This window comes from Solea solea, chromosome 16 (genome assembly GCF_958295425.1).
Source record: "Solea solea chromosome 16, fSolSol10.1, whole genome shotgun sequence".
NCBI lineage: Eukaryota > Metazoa > Chordata > Actinopteri > Pleuronectiformes > Soleidae > Solea > Solea solea.
Genome location: NC_081149.1, coordinates 7,223,899 through 7,246,014, shown reverse-complemented (window position 1 = coordinate 7,246,014; position 22,116 = coordinate 7,223,899). Strand labels below are relative to the sequence as shown.

The following is a 22,116-nucleotide window of genomic DNA, read 5'->3' as shown; positions in this document are numbered from 1 at the left end:
GTTTTTCCTTATTGTGCTTAAAAATATATCTTAAATTGCAAACATAACAGTTTATATGCAGATTTGAAGCTTTGCCCTATTTGTTAAGTGGAGCCATTCCTTAGTCCTTTAACAACATTTTAATGCTATTCAATTGTAAACATGAGGTTATTTGTGCAGGATTCTCAGGTCAATCTGCATCAGAATGGTGGGATTATAGCAGATTATAACAATAAAACACAGGCTGTAACAATAAATACAGTAGCAAGCTAATATCACACGTGTATAAAAAAAACAGTGGCCACTTCATTAGGTACACAGGACACCTTACAGTGTGGTGTGTAGATCCTCTGCTTCAAGGCTGCGCGACCTTGGTTTTAAGATAAATTAAGTTAAGATATTTATTGATATAAAATGATTATATATCTTACATTATCTTCATTTTCTAGTAGGGGAGACTGGGGATGGTTGAAACAATGGGATAGTTGATCTTGCATGTGAATTGGCATGGCTGTGAGAAGAAGTGTGCAGATTTTACAGCCAAAACATCAATTTTCAGGTAAGAAAGTAATTTTTGGGACCAAGTCTATATTTTGATTAGTACTGATACTGTTGAAGTTTTAATTAGGTAACTTGTATCAGGTAAGAGAGTAGGTTCTTACTTCAAAAGTGAGTCATTTAATTTATGCTAATTTAAAACGACCATGCTGATAGGGGTGGAGATGGTTGTAACACCATATAAGAAAATGTTACAACCATACCCGTAATCACAATTCACATATTTTCTCTATCCTACTCCTTTTTTTCAGTATGCCAAGACAGTGGGTGAGGAAAACGGATCGGGGTGTGTCTGCACATGTACTTAAAGTTGCATCAGATGAAGTGAGGCAGGGAAAAACAGTGAGGTCAGTTGCCAAAGACTAAAGACTACTGTAAGACCATTTCCCAAAGCAGGGCCAAGAAAGACCACTGGTACGACAAGGAGAAGGAGAAAGTCAGACATCTATACAGATACGTCAAGCAGGCCTTGGAGGAAGAAGAAAAGAAGAGGAATAGTAAAATGGCCATATTTGGAAAGAGGAAACACAAACAAAATAACGCAGAGAGAAAGACAGCCAAGAAGAACAAGGATAAGGATGAGGACACCTCAGATGAAGATGATGTTTGCATTGTGTGCATGGAGCCCTTTGGAAATTCCAAACCCAAAGAAAAGTGTTTCAGATGTGTAAATTGCAAGTTCTGGGCCCACGAAAACTGCACCCCTGGAAAACCCACATACATCTGTCACCACTGTGACTCTGAGCATTCTGATTAGATGGATAACCCACTCAAATTCATGTTTTATCATTTAAGACAGACACAGTGGGCATATTTGTTGTTTTACTAATTGTCAAATGTCTTCCTGTAATTTTTTACGTGGATTATGAGCTACGTCTGACCTCCTGTTGAAGGTTTCCATTTGTATGTGTAACATGTTCTTTAAGAAAGCTCTTCTAATGTTAGGACACTGGTCTTCATTGAGCCATCAGTGATGAGTTATTTTTGTTCTTAGTGAAGCACAGGAAGATGCTTTAGTGTTGGCACATGCACAATAAAGTTATATAGATGCGTATTTTGTGGTGTAGTCTCAGTTTACAATTACAATTTACTCCAGGTTGTGTTACAACATACCCTGGTAGTGGGGGAGGTTGTAACAATGGTGCTCCTTGTATTTGACATCAAATAATGAATTCTGTGATATAGTTGGAGAAGTTAAAAACATTGCTATTTGTAGTAGACAAATGAGGGTACTTCATTGTGCCCTACCACAAACATTCTGCAAGTTATAGGAGCTGAGACAAAAAGTGTTACGACCATCCCCGGTCTCCCCTATTGATTACTTTTGAATGTCCAAACCATTTTTATAGAAGTTCACCATGTGTTTAAATCGCTTGTAAAATGACACTTTCAAAACGTGTTAAGCCACAGACTCAACACACTTGATCAAATTCACATACAGTATTCTTGATCGAAGCGCCCTCTGCTGGTGCTTTGATAACTTACACCCGTGTCACTTAAAGGAGACATATTATACCCTATTTCCCCAATTAAAATAGTTCCCTGGTGTCCTAATGAACATGTCAGTGACATGCTTTGGTCAAAATACCATAAGGATGAAGCACCATAGCAGTTCAATAACCCTGCTAAACCCGCCCCTTTCAGAACGCTCGGTTTTGTGCATGGTCCCTTTATATGCAAATGAGACACAGGCAAACACACACCCACTTCTTCCAGGGGGTTTCTGATTTGTCCTTTTTACTGCGCTCGCTCAGCTCGTGTTCCCTCCACTCCATTCCTCTCCCCCTCCCTCCACTAGTTCTCTGACAATATCAACATGGCATCGTGTGCGGAAAACAGCGAGAGTGCCACTGTCCTTGCAAGCCGAACACTGCCGAACTGTAAATCAGTTAAAAACACTTAGAGACAGCTGCATAAACGGCCGCTGTATGTGACTGTATGTGACTGTATCAGACTGAGTCTGTGCTCCGGTCATGGAGGACGTACTGAACAAATATTTTTAATTAGGACGTGTCAGAATGGTCAGTTATGAGCTCTATTTGACCTTTTGTGTTTGTACGTCGGTGAAATACGGTCGCTGACTAAATACGGTGACCACTGGCCGCAGTCTGATGTGAAGTGGAGCGAACACACAAACACACGTTTGCTGACTTTATCCGGCACATTAGCTTCATATATAAAATCCTCTGAGGCTGGAAGTTTGTGTAAAACACTGTGCTCCACTGTGCAGCCACCAACAGCACACTTGTCCCTCCACATTGACATAATACCGCTCTTCCTCCCTCGACTGCAATCTTGCATTTTATAGGGACAAGGTGGAGCTAAGGTGGAGCTCTCGAGGTAAACTTACTGGTGGGGCGGTAACATTCACGGTGAAATGCGCATGCTGCCGTCATAAGCGCAGGGAATTCAACATCGCGTGTTTTATCACCTATACTTACTTACACTAAGGGGGACCACGAAAACATGACTGAGTATTCTTTTTCCACACTTCGGCGACTGGTAGGGCCTCCAGAGTCCTAAATATAAGTATTTAAATGATTAAAAAGTTGATTTCGCATAATATGTCCCCTTTAATTCTGCAGAAGACTCCCCCCCACATCCTTGTTTTTCTGTCTCTGAGACAACTTTATCTTTTCACTGCTGCACATTCACACGTTCACGAATAGCAGCGGGGATTTACTGACCTGTGCAAGAGAACCTGAAGCAGATGTAATGGTTCGATGTCCATGACGATATTTTTCCCCAACTCTGCTCAGAGGCCCTGTTTAAAAAATAAATAAATATATAAATAAAAATAAATACATTCACAAGAAGATGAATTATATAATTATATATAATTATATATCTACCTGTTTGAAATAGATTGTGTTTCACAAACTACACAAAAACGACACAAAAACATGAAGAGCGATATTTGCGAAAACTCAAATCACTTACTTTTGCCTCACAAAATCACTTAAGTTATTATTAATTAGCTTAAAAAATCATAGCACAATATTCATGATGTTATTGCACAGAATTGCAAAATGAAAGCATTTGTAATGTATTTTATAAAATAATATGTACTGATTATTCATATCATAAATGTATGCATTTCAAACGACAACTGAACAACACACGACTGACGCAACGCGTGAGGACATGAGATTGTGGTTTGTTGTTCAGCTTTTACTTTTACTCACAGTTTTATGTCTTTTTCAATTTATTTCAGTTGTTTTAGATGGATCTTATCACCTTGAGTGTCTTCCTTCTACGCCTTTAAATGTGCTTTATAAATAATAAATAAATTGCATTGTTATTTCATCGCACAACACAAACACAACACACACAGTTTCTTTCCACGTTTCTGCATTTTATTTATTGATTGATTGATGTTATTCATTGTGCAGAGATGGAATAGAAGCTCTGGCTGCAGCAGCAGCAGCAGCAGCAGCAGCAGCAGCAGCGTCTTCTTCTTCTTCTTCTTCTCCTGTTGCAGTTTAACGGTATTTCTCAGCCAGAGACAGAGCCACAGCAGCCAGGAACTTGTCCATGGACACATGCACCTCAGGAGTGAACTCCTCAGGGAACAGTATGGCCATGACCACCAGGATGTTGTGGGAGAGAATCTGTGAGAGCAAAAACACAACATTAAAATCACCTCATTAGTCTAAAATAACAGCACGACTATATTATTACAGACCATAATACTATACTATACTATAAGTGACAAAAGTAATATAACATTTATTAAAAGTGGTAAAGACTTTGTTGCTCTGTTTTATTAAAGGTGCTATATTTAATAAACTATGAAGACTATTATTAATACTTTAGTGCTTTCAATCACCTTTTTTATATTATCTTAGCAACATATTCTTACGTACATATACAATATATTTGTCTTTATAATCTTATTTATTCATTTATTTGTTTCTATATATTTTTTTAATATTCTTTTTTTTATTATTTCACCTGATGTATTTTCTGGCTGTGGATTTAGTTCTACATGTGAGCCCTGAAACGTTTATATACCACACATTTATATTTTACTTGTTGTTTTGTAAGTAACATCATTTAAAAAAGCAATTTATTTTAAAATAAATGATTGTGTTTACTAATTTAAGTTTACATTTCTGTCTGTTTTGACAGGGTTAGGGTTAGGACCTGAATCTTAATTTTTAATCCTCTTTAATCCCTTTATCATTATTGTTGTCATTATTATTATTATTATTATTATTATTATTATTATTATTATTATTGTTATTATTATTATTATAACTATTATAAAAACTGTAAAACGAAATAATCAATAATTATCAAAATAGTTGAAAATGTCAGAAAATATATCAATGTTTCTCAAATGTCTTGCTTTTTGTCAACAAACAAAAAGTATTTCAGTTTTAAATGATTCTTTGTCAAAAGGAGCAAAGAAACGAGGAAGTATTCACATTTAAGAAGCTGGAAAAACCAAAAAGCTTGTTTTAATTTTTTTTCTTTTTAAAAAAACCTCTAACATACTATTACCATGTTAGTACTACGTTCTTAACCTAAACTATCCCCTTTATAATCTTAGTAAAATCCTCTTTAATCGTCTTTGTGTCCACGTACCTTGAAGTTGGCCGGGTCCACTCTCAGGGTGAAGGCGTGCAGCTCGCTCAGACTCAGCAGTCCTCCCTTCAGGTCGTCCAGTTTGGACACGGCGTCGGAGACCGCGTTCATGATGGTGATTCCGTGCTTCTTTATGTGGCCAGAGGTTGGACTCACGTCCTTCCAGTGGGAGAAGTAGGTCTTGGTCTGCGGGTACACGGCGATCATCCTGTGGACCAAAGACAGAAGACACAAAACCGTGAGTGGGAAAATAAAGCCAGCAAATTCAGAAAACTCTTATTTTGAAATGTCTCGTTTTCTGTGTGTGTTTTTGCACCAAAAGTCACAAAAAGAAGTCTTTACCTGCACAGAGCATCTTTGCCGATTTCCTCTGAATACACAGATGCTTTGGCCATGAAGGCCTTGATTGTGTCCTTGTCTCTGGCGGTAAGGCTGGTCATGTTGTCGCTTTGCTTTGGACAAAGTTGCTGATGAGTCTCAAAGCGAGCGAGGCTTTTATGCTGGAGACAGAGCGGAGGACAACGCCCGGGACCACCTCCGAGATTAGAGTGAACGAGGCGGGTCCAGATGCAGCTGGCACGAGATAAAGGTTTTTTGTTTTGTTTTAAAGAAAAAAAGAATAATCATGTAACAACAAAATAAACTGTTGTGTTTTTTGTCTGTGAGGTGGAAAAAAAAGAAGGAAGAACTTTTTTTTACCATCATCAGAATCAAAAATACACTGTAAAAATGAAATACATACAAACATAGATATGTTGAACTCTGTTGTACAAACTTGTGTGGTGGAAATTAATTAATTGTACTCGTGTTACTATAACTAAGTTGTTTTTGTGTGTACTTTTTAAAGTCAATATTATATGAAATAATTTGTAATTTTACTTTTATTAAAGTATGTTTTTTTTTGGCAGTGCTGTACTTCACTACGGTTTAAATCACATCCGTTACTGAGTAAAAAAAACGTTGGCATATATTAAGAAAAAAAAAAGATAATTAACCCACTGGAAACTTTGACGGACATGAGGACAGGTGAATGATGACGAGGACAGGTGAATGACGAGGACAGGTGAATGATGACGAGGACAGGTTAATGATGATGAGGACAGGTGAATGATGACGAGGACAGGTGATGACGAGGACAGGTGAATAATGACGGGGACAGGTTAATGATGGTTAGGACAGGTGAATGATGAGGAGAGGTGAATAATGATGAGGACAGGTGAATGACGATGAGGACAGGTGAATGAAGAGGACAGGTGAATGATGATGAGAACAGGTGAATGATGATGAGGACAGGTGAATGAAGAGGACAGGTGAATGATGATGAGGACAGGTGAATGGTGAGGACAGGGGAATGATGATGAGGACAGGTGAATGACCATGAGGACAGGTGAATAATGACGGGGACAGGTGAATAATGACGGGGACAGGTTAATGATGATGAGGACAGGTGAATGATGACGAGGACAGGTGAATGATGACGAGGACAGGTGATGACGAGGACAGGTGAATAATGACGGGGACAGGTGAATAATGACGGGGACAGGTTAATGATGGTTAGGACAGGTGAATGATGAGGACAGGTGAATAATGATGAGGACAGGTGAATGACGATGAGGACAGGTGAATGAAGAGGACAGGTGAATGATGATGAGAACAGGTGAATGATGATGAGGACAGGTGAATGAAGAGGACAGGTGAATGATGATGAGGACAGGTGAATGGTGAGGACAGGGGAATGATGATGAGGACAGGTGAATGACCATGAGGACAGGTGAATGATGATGAGGACAGGTGAATGATGATGAGGACAGACAGGTGAATGACTAGGACAGGTGATTGACGAGAACAGGAGAATGGTGAGGACAGGTGAATGATGATGAGGACAGGTGAATGATGATGAGGACAAGTGAATGATGATGAGGACAGGTGAATGGTGAGGACAGGGGAATGATGATGAGGACAGGTGAATGACCATGAGGACAGGTGAATGATGATGAGGACAGGTGAATGATGATGAGGACAGACAGGTGAATGACTAGGACAGGTGATTGATGAAAACAGGTGAATGGTGATGAGGACAGACTGGTGAATGAGGGTCTGTTTTTATTGTGGTTTGTTGTTCAGCTGATACTTTTAACCATGTTTTTATGTTTTTTTAAATTTGACTTCAGTTGTTTTAAATGAATCTCATCGCTTAGCGTACCTTTAAATGTGCTTTAGAAATTATAAATAAATTGCATTGTTATGTCATTGCACAACACAAACACAACACACACAGTTTTCGGTTTTGTTTTTGCGTTTCTGCATTTATTGATTGAGTGATTGATGTTAATCATGGTGCAGAGATGGAATAGAAGCTCTGGCTGCAGCAGCAGCAGCAGCGTCGTCTTCTCCTTCTTCTCCTGTTGCAGTTTAACGGTATTTCTCAGCCAGAGACAGAGCCACAGCAGCCAGGAACTTGTCCATGGACACATGAACCTCAGGAGTGAACTCCTCAGGGAACAGTATGGCCATGACCACCAGGATGTTGTGGGAGAGAATCTGTGCAGGAGCAAAAACACAAAAAATTAATGTCACATTGATGAACAAAATAACATCACTTTATTATCACTATTATATTATTACATCCTGTTTTTGTCCACAAACCGAAAATATTTCAGTTTGACAGATTTCTTTGTCAAATGGAGCCAAGAAACCAGAAAAAAAATCACATTTAAGAAGCTGCAAATCTAGAAAGCTTATATTAATTTATTTTAAAGCTGAAGAATCAATTATCAAAATAGTTGACTAACATACTATTACCATGTTAGTACTACATTCTTAACCTGAACTATCCCTTTTTTAATCTTAGTAAAATCCTCTTTAATCCTCTTTGTGTCCACGTACCTTGAAGTTGGCCGGGTCCACTCTCAGGGTGAAGGCGTGCAGCTCGCTCAGACTCAGCAGTCCTCCCTTCAGGTCGTCCAGTTTGGACACGGCGTCAGAGACCGCGTTCATGATGGTGATTCCGTGCTTCTTTATGTGGCCAGAGGTTGGACTCACGTCCTTCCAGTGGGAGAAGTAGGTCTTGGTCTGCGGGTACACGGCGATCATCCTGTGGACCAAAGACAGAAGAGACAAAACTGTGAGTGAGAAAATAAACTCAGCAAATTCAGAAAACTCTTATTTTGAAATGTCTCGTTTTCTGTGTGTGTTTTTGCACCAAAAGTCACAAAAAGAAGTCTTTACCTGCACAGAGCATCTTTGCCGATTTCCTCTGCATACACAGATGCTTTGGCCATGAAGGCCTTGATTGTGTCCTTGTCTCTGGCGGTAAGGCTGGTCATGTTGTCGCTTTGCTTTGGACAAAGTTGCTGATGAGTCTCAAAGCGAGCGAGGCTTTTATGCTGGAGACAGAGCGGAGGACAACGCCCGGGACCACCTCCGAGATTAGAGTGAACGAGGCGGGTCCAGATGCAGCTGGCACGAGATAAAGGGTTAAAAAAAGATAAAACGGAAAAAGGGGGGGGGTTTGTTTGGTTGTTTTTGTCTGTGAGGTGAAAAAAGAAGCAAGAAATGTTACCATCATCAGAATCCAAAAAAAAATCTGCACATACAGTACAAATAAACAACATTTTCAATTATGTTTCAATTATGTACTACACGTTTGAAAGAGTAAAAAGTATAAACATACATAAATATTCTACTCAAGTAAAAGTACCACAATTTTGATAAAAATGTATTTTGTTTAAAATGTACAGTAAAAGTCACCTGTCTGTCCTCATCATTCACCCACCTGTCCTCGTCATTCATTCACCTATCCACGTCATCATTCACCTGTCCCCGTCATCATTCACCTGTCCCCGTCATCATTCACCTGTCCTCATCATCATTCACCTGTCCCCGTCATTATTCACCTGTCCTCATCATCATTCATCTGTCCCTGTCATTATTCACCTGTCCACGTCATTATTCACCTGTCCCTGTCTTCATTCACCTGTCCCCGTCATTATTCACCTGTCCCCATCATCATTCACCTGTCCCCGTCATCATTCACCTGTCCTCTTCATTCACCTGTCCTCATCATCATTCACCTGTCCTCATGTCCGTCAAAGTTTCCAGTGCATAAATTATTATTTTATTTTTCTTAATTCATGCCAACGTTTTTTTGAATGTGATTTAAACCGTAGTGAAGTACAGCACTGCCAAAAAACAAAACATACTTTAATAAAAGTTAAATTAAAACAAAATTATTATTAAAACGAATTATTTTATGTAATATTTACCTTAAAAAGTACACACAAAAACTACTTAGATATAGTAACGCAAGTAAATGTAAGTCATTAATTTCCACCACACAAGTTTATACAACAGAGTTAAACATATCTATGTTTGTATGTATTTCATTTTTACAGTGTATTTTTGATTCTGATGAAGGTAAAAAAAGTTCTTCCTTCTTTTTTTCCACCTCACAGACAAAAAACACAAGAGTTTATTTTGTTGTTACGTGGTTAAAAAATACTGAATGATAAGAAGAAAAAGTATTCAGCGACCACGAACCTGTGCCAAAGCCACTCAGTTTAAGTGAAGATACACTCCCTTATCTCACATTGTTAATATTTACTTTAGTTTAGTTTTTTAACCGTGAATCTGAATTCAGATCATCACCTAAATCTAATCATTTCCTCCTCAGGTCTTAAACCAACACCCCAGAAAATATCGTCCAATTGCGTCCTTTACTTTTTAAAGAGCTGCTGCTCACAAAGAGACAAATGTGTGGACGAACTTTAATCAAACACACAGTGACCGCGTGATACGAACAGATTTTCAATCCAAGTAATATTTCTTTATCAGTTGGATACTTTCCCATGTGTATGATGACTTTTTTTTTTCTTAGTGGTCTATTTTGTGTTTGTGCCAAACTCTGGTGTGTTTCTAAAAAACCTTATCTGAGTCAGGACACTGCTGCTGTGAGGGCGGAACCAACAACACAAGCAGCAGATAAACATTCTTCTCCTTCTGCTTCTTCTAATTTATGAATATGTTTGGTGAGAATATGCAGCTGCTGCGGTACGACATGGCCTAAGTGTGTATACAGTACTGTGCAAAAGTTTCAGGCACCACCTGCTCTGTTGTTTTTTCTGTCTGTCAAATTCTGTGATCATTGGAATTTGGAATGAAGTAATGCGACTGGTCTTGTATATTAGCGAGCTGTCGATGAGTTTAACTCATGCAACATGTGTATGTTATGCTCAAGCATGACTTGAATAAACCTGGCGTAATAGACTTTTTTTATAGCAGATATTTCTTTAAATGAAATCGTAGGACAAACACAGGATTTACCAGTAACATTAATTAAGGTTCCACTCCAGTATTAACAGAGCTGTGTCATTGTTCAAGTGTAAGGGTAGATCACGCTAAATACTTGACACCTGTAGAGGATGTTTTTTTGTTTTTTTTCCCAGAATATCTTGTTTTTGTTTTTTTAAAACAACAAAAAACTGCATACATATTTTCTGGATGTGTTCCAGTAAAGTGAAATAGAAATAATTATCCTCTATTGTCATTATAGCATTGCTAAAACAACACATTTAATGGTGGCCTAAGACTTCTGCACAGTACTTGTGTGTATATATATATGTATATATATATATATACATATATATATATATATATATATATACATACACACATACATACATGTACTGTATATATACAGGCGTTTCAAATATAGACATTCGATTTGCCCATCATAATTACACTTATATGATGATTTAACAACTTTTTTTATATCTTATGTATGCAAGTATATATATATATATATATACATATATGTACACACATCCACATATATACAGTATTTATACATACATATATACACATAAATGTGTGTGTATAAAATTTATACAGAGTTACGTATATATATATATATATACACATACTGTACATGTGTTTGTATATATGCATGTATATACACATATTTATCTTTATATATATATATTATATATACATATATACACATACATATGTGTGTATGTGTGTATATATATATATATATTTATATATATACACATACATAGATATGCGTATGTATATACACACATTTATCTTTATATATATATATATATATATTATATATACATATAAACACATACATGTGTATGTATGTGTATACATACATAGATATGTGTATGTATATACACACACATATGTATTTGGAGAAACTACAATTTACCAGGATTATTTCAAATCATATTCGTACAAATACATTCGTACATACAAAGTGCAGTGCTATCATTTTTAAATGCAATACTGTACGTATGTCTAGGATGTAAAGGATACAGACAAAAATAGTGAGCCACATGCTTCGGCCTATTTCCTTTTTCTTTTCTTGTGTTAAATACTCTTTAGCTTTATGTTTTACTTTTTATATGAATGTAACTGAAGAATAAAGACATTCATTCATTCATTCAAACTAAACTAAATACAATACAAAACACAGAGTTTACAGTCAACACAGCTGTACCGAGAGGAGCTAAATATAGAATGAAACATATCGCGTCAGTGTGGGGTGTAACATCTAAGTCACAGCAGCATTGTTATGAACCCACCCCTTACATACGCATGAATGTATGAATGGGTGAATGTGTGTTATCTATGCACTCCTCCCAAAGACAAGCAGCTGGAGCAGTGACAGAGTTTCACTGAGAGATCGTTCAAAATGATACGGAGTCACTTTAAAATTTAAAGTATGAAGCAGAGTTTTAAGTTTAAATCCTGCTTGTTGTGACATTTTATTTACGTAAGTGAAAGTTAGCTGCAGGGTGGTTTTTTTTTTTTTTTTTTTTTTTTTAAATGTGTTCTTCAAAAAGACAAAAAGATGAGGGAGCTGATGATTCGGAGGGAGATGGAGATTCTGAGGGAGCTGATGATTCTGAGGGAGTAGATGATTCTGAGGGAGTAGATGATTCTGAGGGAACTGATGATTCTGAGGGAGTAGATGATTCTGAGGGAACTGATGATTCTGAGGGAGTAGATGATTCTGAAGGAGTAGATGATTCTGAGGGAGCTGATGATTCTGAGGGCGCTGATGATTCTGAGGGCGCTGATGATTCTGAGGGAGCTGATGATTCTGCGGGAGTAGATAATTCTGAGGGAGCTGATGATTCTGAGGGAGCTGATGATTCTGAGGGAGCTGGAGATTCTGAGGGAGATAGAGATTCTGAGGGAGTAGATGATTCTGAGAGAGCTGATGATTCAGAGGGAGTAGATGATTCAGAGGGGGCTGGAGTTCTGAGGGAGCTGATGATTCTGAGGGAGTAGATGATTCAGAGGGAGCTGGAGATTCTGAGGGAGCTGGAGATTCTGAGGGAGCTGGAGATTCTGAGGGAGATAGAGATTCTGAGGGAGCTGGAGATTCTGAGGGAGATAGAGATTCTGAGGGAGTAGATGATTCTGAGGGAGCTGATGATTCAGAGGGAGTAGATGATTCAGAGGGGGCTGGAGTTCTGAGGGAGCTGATGATTCTGAGGGAGTAGATGATTCTGAGGGAGCTGATGATTCTGAGGGAGTAGATGATTCTGAGGGAGTAGATGATTCTGAGGGAGCTGATGATTCTGAGGGAGCTGATGATTCTGAGGGCGCTGATGATTCTGAGGGAGCTGATGATTCTGAGGGCGCTGATGATTCTGAGGGAGCTGATGATTCTGCGGGAGTAGATAATTCTGAGGGAGCTGATGATTCTGCGGGAGCTGATGATTCTGAGGGAGTAGATGATTCTGAGGGAGTAGATGATTCTGAGGGAACTGATGATTCTGAGGGAGTAGATGATTCTGAGGGAACTGATGATTCTGAGGGAGTAGATGATTCTGAAGGAGTAGATGATTCTGAGGGAGCTGATGATTCTGAGGGCGCTGATGATTCTGAGGGCGCTGATGATTCTGAGGGAGCTGATGATTCTGCGGGAGTAGATAATTCTGAGGGAGCTGATGATTCTGAGGGAGCTGATGATTCTGAGGGAGCTGGAGATTCTGAGGGAGCTGGAGATTCTGAGGGAGATAGAGATTCTGAGGGAGTAGATGATTCTGAGAGAGCTGATGATTCAGAGGGAGTAGATGATTCAGAGGGGGCTGGAGTTCTGAGGGAGCTGATGATTCTGAGGGAGTAGATGATTCAGAGGGAGCTGGAGATTCTGAGGGAGCTGGAGATTCTGAGGGAGCTGGAGATTCTGAGGGAGATAGAGATTCTGAGGGAGCTGGAGATTCTGAGGGAGATAGAGATTCTGAGGGAGTAGATGATTCTGAGGGAGCTGATGATTCAGAGGGAGTAGATGATTCAGAGGGGGCTGGAGTTCTGAGGGAGCTGATGATTCTGAGGGAGTAGATGATTCTGAGGGAGCTGATGATTCTGAGGGAGTAGATGATTCTGAGGGAGTAGATGATTCTGAGGGAGCTGATGATTCTGAGGGAGCTGATGATTCTGAGGGCGCTGATGATTCTGAGGGAGCTGATGATTCTGAGGGCGCTGATGATTCTGAGGGAGCTGATGATTCTGCGGGAGTAGATAATTCTGAGGGAGCTGATGATTCTGCGGGAGCTGATGATTCTGAGGGAGTAGATGATTCTGAGGGAGTAGATGATTCTGAGGGAACTGATGATTCTGAGGGAGTAGATGATTCTGAGGGAACTGATGATTCTGAGGGAGTAGATGATTCTGAAGGAGTAGATGATTCTGAGGGAGCTGATGATTCTGAGGGCGCTGATGATTCTGAGGGCGCTGATGATTCTGAGGGAGCTGATGATTCTGCGGGAGTAGATAATTCTGAGGGAGCTGATGATTCTGAGGGAGCTGATGATTCTGAGGGAGCTGGAGATTCTGAGGGAGATAGAGATTCTGAGGGAGTAGATGATTCTGAGAGAGCTGATGATTCAGAGGGAGTAGATGATTCAGAGGGGGCTGGAGTTCTGAGGGAGCTGATGATTCTGAGGGAGTAGATGATTCAGAGGGAGCTGGAGATTCTGAGGGAGCTGGAGATTCTGAGGGAGCTGGAGATTCTGAGGGAGATAGAGATTCTGAGGGAGCTGGAGATTCTGAGGGAGATAGAGATTCTGAGGGAGTAGATGATTCTGAGGGAGCTGATGATTCAGAGGGAGTAGATGATTCAGAGGGGGCTGGAGTTCTGAGGGAGCTGATGATTCTGAGGGAGTAGATGATTCTGAGGGAGCTGATGATTCTGAGGGAGTAGATGATTCTGAGGGAGTAGATGATTCTGAGGGAGCTGATGATTCTGAGGGAGCTGATGATTCTGAGGGCGCTGATGATTCTGAGGGAGCTGATGATTCTGAGGGCGCTGATGATTCTGAGGGAGCTGATGATTCTGCGGGAGTAGATAATTCTGAGGGAGCTGATGATTCTGCGGGAGCTGATGATTCTGAGGGAGCTGATGATTCTGAGGGAGCTGATGATTCTGCGGGAGTCGATGATTCTGAGGGAGTAGATAATTCTGAGGGAGTAGATGATTCTGAGGGAGCTGATGATTCTGAGGGAGCTGGAGATTCTGAGGGAGCTGATGATTCTGAGGGAGCTGGAGATTCTGAGGGAGATAGTGATTCTGAGGGCGATAGAGATTCTGAGGGAGCTGGAGATTCTGAGGGAGCTGGAGATTCTGAGGGAGATAGAGATTCTGAGGGAGTAGATGATTCTGAGGGAGCTGATGATTCAGAGGGAGTAGATGATTCAGAGGGAGCTGGAGATTCTGAGGGAGATAGAGATTCTGAGGGAGTAGATGATTCTGAGGGAGCTGATGATTCAGAGGGAGTAGATGATTTAGAGGGAGCTGGAGATTCTGAGGGAGCTGGAGATTCTGAGGGAGATAGAGATTCTGAGGGAGCTGGAGATTCTGAGGGAGATAGAGATTCTGAGGGAGTAGATGATTCTGAGGGAGCTGATGATTCAGAGGGAGTAGATGATTCAGAGGGGGCTGGAGTTCTGAGGGAGCTGATGATTCTGAGGGAGTAGATGATTCTGAGGGAGCTGATGATTCTGAGGGAGTAGATGATTCTGAGGGAGTAGATGATTCTGAGGGAGCTGATGATTCTGAGGGCGCTGATGATTCTGAGGGAGCTGATGATTCTGAGGGAGCTGATGATTCTGAGGGCGCTGATGATTCTGAGGGAGCTGATGATTCTGAGGGCGCTGATGATTCTGAGGGAGCTGATGATTCTGCGGGAGTAGATAATTCTGAGGGAGCTGATGATTCTGCGGGAGCTGATGATTCTGAGGGAGCTGATGATTCTGAGGGAGCTGATGATTCTGCGGGAGTCGATGATTCTGAGGGAGTAGATAATTCTGAGGGAGTAGATGATTCTGAGGGAGCTGATGATTCTGAGGGAGCTGGAGATTCTGAGGGAGCTGATGATTCTGAGGGAGCTGGAGATTCTGAGGGAGATAGTGATTCTGAGGGCGATAGAGATTCTGAGGGAGCTGGAGATTCTGAGGGAGATAGAGATTCTGAGGGAGTAGATGATTCTGAGGGAGCTGATGATTCAGAGGGAGTAGATGATTCAGAGGGAGCTGGAGATTCTGAGGGAGATAGAGATTCTGAGGGAGTAGATGATTCTGAGGGAGCTGATGATTCAGAGGGAGTAGATGATTCAGAGGGAGCTGGAGTTCTGAGGGCACTGGAGATCCTAACAAATGTCAAAATGTATAGATAAATCAGCAAAAAAACTATTATTGTTTTCTCTCCATGAAATCCAGTGAACAAGGCTGTTCAAAGTCTATATATTTATGACAAGAATATAATAAAGTATAATATATCGCTCGTCACGACCCTCGTGTGGAGGATAATGTGGTAGAAGATGAATGGATAGTTCAGTAAAGTTCTCTTTACCTCATACCTAGAAAATCAGTGGCTGTAGAACCATGAATGCTCAGCTTTTTCGTATTTTGCCCAAACAAAAACAACATTGTAAGAGTAAAGAATATAGACATTCAGGAATTAAAAGTTTCTATTAGCATAGGATTTATTTCAACAGTTATTAAAGTTATTACCCAATAAAAATTTAAAAAAATGTACTGAATGTTCTAGTGTTAAAATCCATTAATATTCTTGGCTGATTGTCAACAAATTCTGTTTTTTTCTATGTTGGAAAACAACTTTAACAATAAAGACATTGACAATAAAAACAGAGTTTCATCGTGTTGGTGGTTCTGGAGCCAGACAGGATTGTGGTGGACGTTAATAGACATTAGTCAGCAAATCTCAGCACAAGAGACAGAGGGAAGGACATCATCAACTGCTGCCCTCTACAGGATATCCTCCTGTTCTTTGATGGCAGTTTGCATTCAAACAAAAAGCAGCACTGAACAAATGCAACAGAAACAGTGTGGTCCACATTTATTTATCTATTTTCCCCCCAATAACAAACAAATTAGCCGAGAAGAAGAACTTACATTTCAGATAAACCTCCATAAAACATAAACTAAAGAGCTGTGCGATTACATTAAGTAGGCGTGAGCTTAAAAAACACAGCAACTGTATAAAAAGTTAAGATACTTAAATTAAAAGAAAATTTGAAAGTTGTATTAAAATTCCATCAGTTGCTTAAAAGTGATTAAGAAAACGTGGGAAATGTAATAGAAATTTTGACATCAATATCAAGGAATTTAGATTTTAGACGTTAAAACTATCAGTTTATATTGACATATATTATTTTGAAATACATATCTTACACGACACGTCCTTAAATCACCCCCAATCTGCCACTTCCAGGTTGTCCTGACACATCATCGTCATCATCATCATCATCATACCAGCACGACCACAGCAGAGGTGGCATTAGCAGCGCCTGTCAGCCGCTACTTAACAGTCTTGTTATTCAATCTGTTAATATTACAAACACAGACACGTTCACATCTCTCCCTAAAACTCATCCAAAACACCTTTGTTTTATAAAACAAAATAAAAAATACAAAGAGCAAAAGTACCGCAGCCTTCAGAGAACAACAACAAACCCGCATCTTCTTCTTCTTCCACGATGACGTTAGCATCTACGGAAGTGTATTGCATTCACCTAAAAGGGATCTGTTTTTACGAGATTAATTTTTGATAACGGGGAATGTCCTAGTTGCTGAGTTTAATCCAGTTTTACTTTGCTTTGGGTTTGAGACATTGGAAGAGTATCCTGTCTTTAAGTTATATTGATGGAATTGTTATTAGTTTGTCGACTTTGCGCAGGCACCTCAGGACTTTACGGTTGTTCAGACGGATCTGCTGCATAAGTTACCTTCACTGAATTTTTATTGAAACTGTTAGCATCATACGGGGTCAGGCAGGAGGGCTAGTGGGCTACATAAACAGACCCTGAAAAAAATCTTGTAAAAACAGACCCGAAAAAAACATCTCATAAAAACAGACCCTGAAATTTTTTTTACATAAAAACAAACCCGAACAAAAAATATCTTGTAAAAACAGACCCCGAAAAAAAAATCTCGTAAAAACCTTTTAAAAAATGATTTTAGGTGAATGCCATACGCTGATGTTAGCATCACATAGTGTCACGGAAAATGAGAGAGAAATATAAGTTTTTGGGAAAATTGGTTAAAACGTTTCAAAGTTAATAAAAAAAAAAATCATAATCCTTGGAGTCTGAATTTAAAAAAATATCAAAAATACTCTTGTGTAAATAAATCCTGTGTATAAATATTAACATATTGTTTGGACCGGTGTTACATCTTTGTAGCACCAATGACTTTGCTAATGCAAGGACACTTATCTAGTAGGGGGCGTGGCTTTCGTTATTCCAAATGACTGTGAACGACACACACACACACACACACAAAATGACCATACACAGATTAAAAATGATAAAGTAACTGTTATGAAATAAAACATGTGTGTAATGAACGGTGTATAAACTGATTATTGTGAGTTAAAATTGGAGTTTGAACCACAGAGAGAAAACAGTCCACAACTTTGTTACCTTGTGCTTCAATTATGGAGAGTGAGAGCAAACACACACGTAGACACGTACACAAACACACATACACAGAGAGAATGTTTGCTTTGTTTCTAAACGACAGTGGAAATGTGACAGTGAAATGCAGACGTTGCAGTGGGTTGTCATTGGCTGTAGAGTGAGTGTGGTTTTTATTTCATTTCACCAGAAGGAGGTGAGGAGCCCAAGAGAGGAGACTTAGGTGAAACCTAGGCAGAAGGAGATGAACAAGGTATTACAGAAGAGAAGTTCATAAATGTGATCATCCCACACACATAAACTGCATTCTTGTATGTTAGAACTCTAAAAAATGTTTTCCATGTGTGTATTTTTGTTCATTTTTCTGACTAAAATGGGTGTTGCTGAATCATGGATCTGTGTTGCCAAGTCATGGATCTCTGTTCATCTGTGTTGCTGTGTCATGGATCTGTGTTGATCTAAGTTGCTGTGTCATGGATCTGTGTTGATCTAAGTTGCTGTGTCATGGATCTGTGTTGCTGAGTCATGGATCTCTGATCATCTGTGTTGCTGTGTCATGGATCTGTGTTGATCTAAGTTGCTGTGTCATGGATCTCTTGATCTGTGTTGCTGTGTCATGGATCTGTGTTGCTGTGTCATGGATCTCTGGCGATCTCTGTTGCCGAGTCATGGATCTGTGTTGCTGAGTCATGGATCTCTGTTGATCTCTGTTGCTGTGTCATGGATCTGTGTTGCTGAGTCATGGATCTCTGTTCATCTGTGTTGCTGTGTCATGGATTTGTTTTGACCTAAGTTGCTGTGTCGGGGATCTCTTGATCTCTGTTGCTGTCATGGATCTGTGTTGAACTCTGTTCCTGAGTGATGGATCTCTGGCAATCTGTGTTGCTGTGTCATAGACCTGTGTTGCTGAGTCATGGATCTATTTAACTTCTGTAAAGAATAAGCGTGTGTCAGAGAACTCACAGGTGAAGGAGGCTTTGCAAAGTTTAGGTGAGCGTACAGAAGCACAGCGATGTCGTTCTGGCTGGCCTCCAGGGCGATGGACAGCGCCGTGCTGCCGTCCTGTGGGGAAAACAACGGAGGCATGACCGTGAGACGACGACAAACTAACAAGAGGAAAACATGGAATTTCATTTTTAAAACGTCCTACATTATCAGTGAGAGTGGCGTCACAGCCCGGCACTGACAGTAGCTGACGCACAATGTCCACGTGACCGTGTTCACAGGCGCACATGAGCGCCGTGGAGCCGTCGTCGTCGCGCACGTTGACCTGAGCCCCGCAGGACAGCAGCGCCCGCACCATGTCACCGCGACCGTGGCTGACAGCCAGCATCAGTGCAGTCTGACCGGCCTGCAGATCAACACATTAATCACAACATTCATTTAAATGAGTCAGTGTTTTTTATCAGCCTGATTATATGCAGATTGTTGATTTGCTCATAAAAATGTAAAGATGTAACAGGAGCAGCAGTTAGCTGCAACTAACGATTATTTTCTTGATTAACCCTAAGTAAATTGCCATGGCAATAATACACAACTCCTTATATGGACATCCTGGGGGTGTATGTTAGATAACATCTTCAGGCTTTTACCAAAAAAAAAAAAGAAAAGAGTAGCGATAATTGTGCAGAAGTCACAAAATAGACTGTTTCTCTTTTATTTTTGTTCAGCCAAGCAAACTTTGAACTGTGACATGTTTCCAAATTTCACAAATTCAAGGTGCGTTTTTCTTATAATTGGTGAAAATTAAAAATGTCTCTATAGTCTGTATATTGCACATTCTCATAGCCTCTGTATATATGTTTTAACAAAGTAATGGAAAAAGAAGCAGCCTAAATGCTCTGCGTTCTAAGAGTTAATTGAGAACTTATTTTTGTCAGTTAAAGTAAAGTAAAGCAGTCGTATTAAGACAGTTTCTCATCATATACTAGTGTGATTTATACTTGCAGCGGCACAAATGAATCAGGTCACATAATCTGATCTATTGAGCACCTGTGAACACTAAACTTTGAAAAAAAGAGGGTCATTCTTTAAATTGAATTGAATTGAATTGGAGCAGCTGTGATAGAACCCAAGCAACAGCAGAGGGCGCACCTGGCTGGCCTTGGCGTTGACGTCCCCCGTGCGCAGCAGCTGCAGGACGGTCTGAAGGTCACCGTCAGAGTGGAAGGCAGCCAGCGCCGTCAGCATGATCGCCGTGTAGCCTGCTTTGTTCTGTTTGTCAGCGTTACACAGACCTGACAGGAAACACGGAGCGACGTCAGTGTGACAGCTCCCAGAACAACAACTGCAGCATAATCAGTAACAGGCACGAGCGGAGACACAATGGGGACAGGATTATAGAAACGTAACAGAGATTTTTAGAGTTAAATGGCTGTTTCACCCATTTCTTTCCACTTGGTCATGTGAAGAATAAACTTAAGAGCCTTGTGATGCTGCGGTGGTTTAGAGTTGCAACTAACAATTATTTTCCTAATCGATTAATTGAGTAATCGTCTGGTTCATACAAAGTCAGAAAATGTTGATCAGTGTTTGTCAAACTTGGAAATGATGATGTTCTCGAATGTCTCGTCTTTGTCCTCAAACCAAAATGATTCAGTTTATAATGATTTCTTTGATATGTGGCGCACATGTGGAAACACAAAGAAGTGACCACAAAACCCAGGTGTTCAGCAGCTTGAGAGGATAAACACTTCTTGTCCCCGCCCACCCCTGTGTGCTGCCACTGTATACAGACAAACGCTCCCTCTGTCAGGTCTGACAGTTTTTCAGACAAAGGATACAACACACAAATAATGTTCATTCATCATTTCTGCTCACAAAGACCAAACACACATTTACAAACAACACTGAGGCTTTAACTCACCCGTGTCCAGCAGCAGTTTCACCACGGGGAAGTTGGAGTGGGAGACGGTGTAGTGTAGCGCCGTGTTCCCGTTGCCGTCCGCCATGTTGATCACAAACTCCAGCAGCTGCGGAGAGACGGAGGCGAAGGCGTCCATGTGGGCGCGGACGACGGCCGTGTCGGCGCACTTGTGGCAGGACACGCGCAGCCACTCCTGCAGCACGGTGGTGTAGGCCGCCCTCTACAGGCCAGAGACAATGATGAGGACAGAGCTCAGAGACACACTAACATACAGCAGTGTATGCCGACTGTGAGACAGAGGTGTGACTACATCTATCTATCTATCTATCTGGGCTGCAACAATTATTCAATTAATCGATTATTAAATTGACTACTACATTGATTGTCAACTAAATGACTGTTTTTTTCAATTAATAAACAAGTTTCTTTGCTTCATATAACAAAGAAATCGTTAAAACCGATTCATTTTGTCAGACATTTGAGAACATCATCATTTCCCAACATTTTATGACTATCGATCCATCTATCAGCCAAAAATATGCTAAAATCGGTTTCACTTTTTGCATGACTGTATAATGTAATATATTGATGGTATGTCATGTGATAATGCTCCATCTTGTATCCAGAAACTGGACTGAGGCTTGACCTAGAAAATGATATCACAAATCAAATCACAATCTAAATATTTGTCAGAATAACGGTCATTTTCTAAATTTGCTCAGTGCTACAACACAACTCTGAGTGAAAATTCTAGTTTAACGTCTAGTTTAAAAGTCACATAGTAAAACACTTTTCGTTTTTTTCTGTGTGTGTGCTTTTTTAGTCACACTCCTGCTTCTTATTCTTGTTTCATTATGAACTCCTGGGTTTTACTGAAAGGCAGAATTGACGGGCAGTGGCTGCGTAGCTTAAAAAACAAAAAAAATAAACACGTACTGCTCCTTGTTGGCTGAAGGCGTTGGATTCTCCCAGAGCTTTCTGCAGGGCAACAAGGGCCGACATCAGGGCTTCGCTCAGCTTCAGTCTGACAGAGAGACGAGGACAAAAACATGAACACAAATAATGAGAATTAAAGCCTAATTGGTATAAAAACACTTGGAATGACAGTTAAACAGTTGTTTGGATCATAGCTTCTTGCTTTGGGTTATTATCACTCGTCTGTCTGAT

The 22,116-nt window shown here is 40.1% G+C and overlaps 4 protein-coding genes across 6 annotated transcripts in view; all 4 read right to left on the bottom strand.

Moving 5' to 3' along the window:
- Positions 1-3,871: 3,871 nt before the first annotated feature.
- LOC131474872 (hemoglobin subunit alpha-1-like) lies at positions 3,872-5,613 on the bottom strand. The gene is made up of 3 exons (XM_058652575.1): positions 5,470-5,613; positions 5,128-5,335; positions 3,872-4,148 (listed from the first exon to the last, which is right to left on the bottom strand). The coding sequence occupies exons 1-3, from the start codon at positions 5,565-5,567 to the stop codon at positions 4,020-4,022; spliced, it is 435 nt and encodes a 144-aa protein (XP_058508558.1). The 5' UTR covers positions 5,568-5,613; the 3' UTR covers positions 3,872-4,019.
- Positions 5,614-7,405: 1,792 nt separating this feature from the next.
- LOC131474862 (hemoglobin subunit alpha-1-like) lies at positions 7,406-8,491 on the bottom strand. Its single transcript, XM_058652562.1, has 3 exons — positions 8,356-8,491; positions 8,014-8,221; positions 7,406-7,668 (listed from the first exon to the last, which is right to left on the bottom strand). Exons 1-3 carry the CDS (start codon positions 8,451-8,453, stop codon positions 7,540-7,542), a joined length of 435 nt encoding a protein of 144 aa, XP_058508545.1. The 5' UTR covers positions 8,454-8,491; the 3' UTR covers positions 7,406-7,539.
- Positions 8,492-12,116: 3,625 nt separating this feature from the next.
- LOC131475238 (putative uncharacterized protein DDB_G0290521) lies at positions 12,117-17,176 on the bottom strand (the record flags this gene model as incomplete). Its single annotated transcript, XM_058653213.1, has 3 exons — positions 17,122-17,176; positions 15,410-15,687; positions 12,117-12,188 (listed from the first exon to the last, which is right to left on the bottom strand). Coding segments are annotated over exons 1-3 (405 nt in total), but the record flags the coding sequence as incomplete, so codon positions are not given.
- kank2 (KN motif and ankyrin repeat domains 2) overlaps positions 16,490-22,116 on the bottom strand; it is a 29,870-nt gene continuing 24,243 nt past the window's right edge. For all 3 annotated transcript variants that reach the window (XM_058653840.1, XM_058653842.1, XM_058653841.1), the window contains 6 exons: positions 21,886-21,973; positions 20,950-21,169; positions 20,178-20,320; positions 19,234-19,434; positions 19,047-19,145; positions 16,490-18,313 (listed from right to left, as the gene is read on the bottom strand). In XM_058653840.1, the coding sequence (XP_058509823.1) occupies positions 18,257-18,313; positions 19,047-19,145; positions 19,234-19,434; positions 20,178-20,320; positions 20,950-21,169; positions 21,886-21,973 (808 nt within the window). In that variant the 3' untranslated portion in view covers positions 16,490-18,256. The remainder of the gene's footprint in view (positions 18,314-19,046; positions 19,146-19,233; positions 19,435-20,177; positions 20,321-20,949; positions 21,170-21,885; positions 21,974-22,116) is intronic.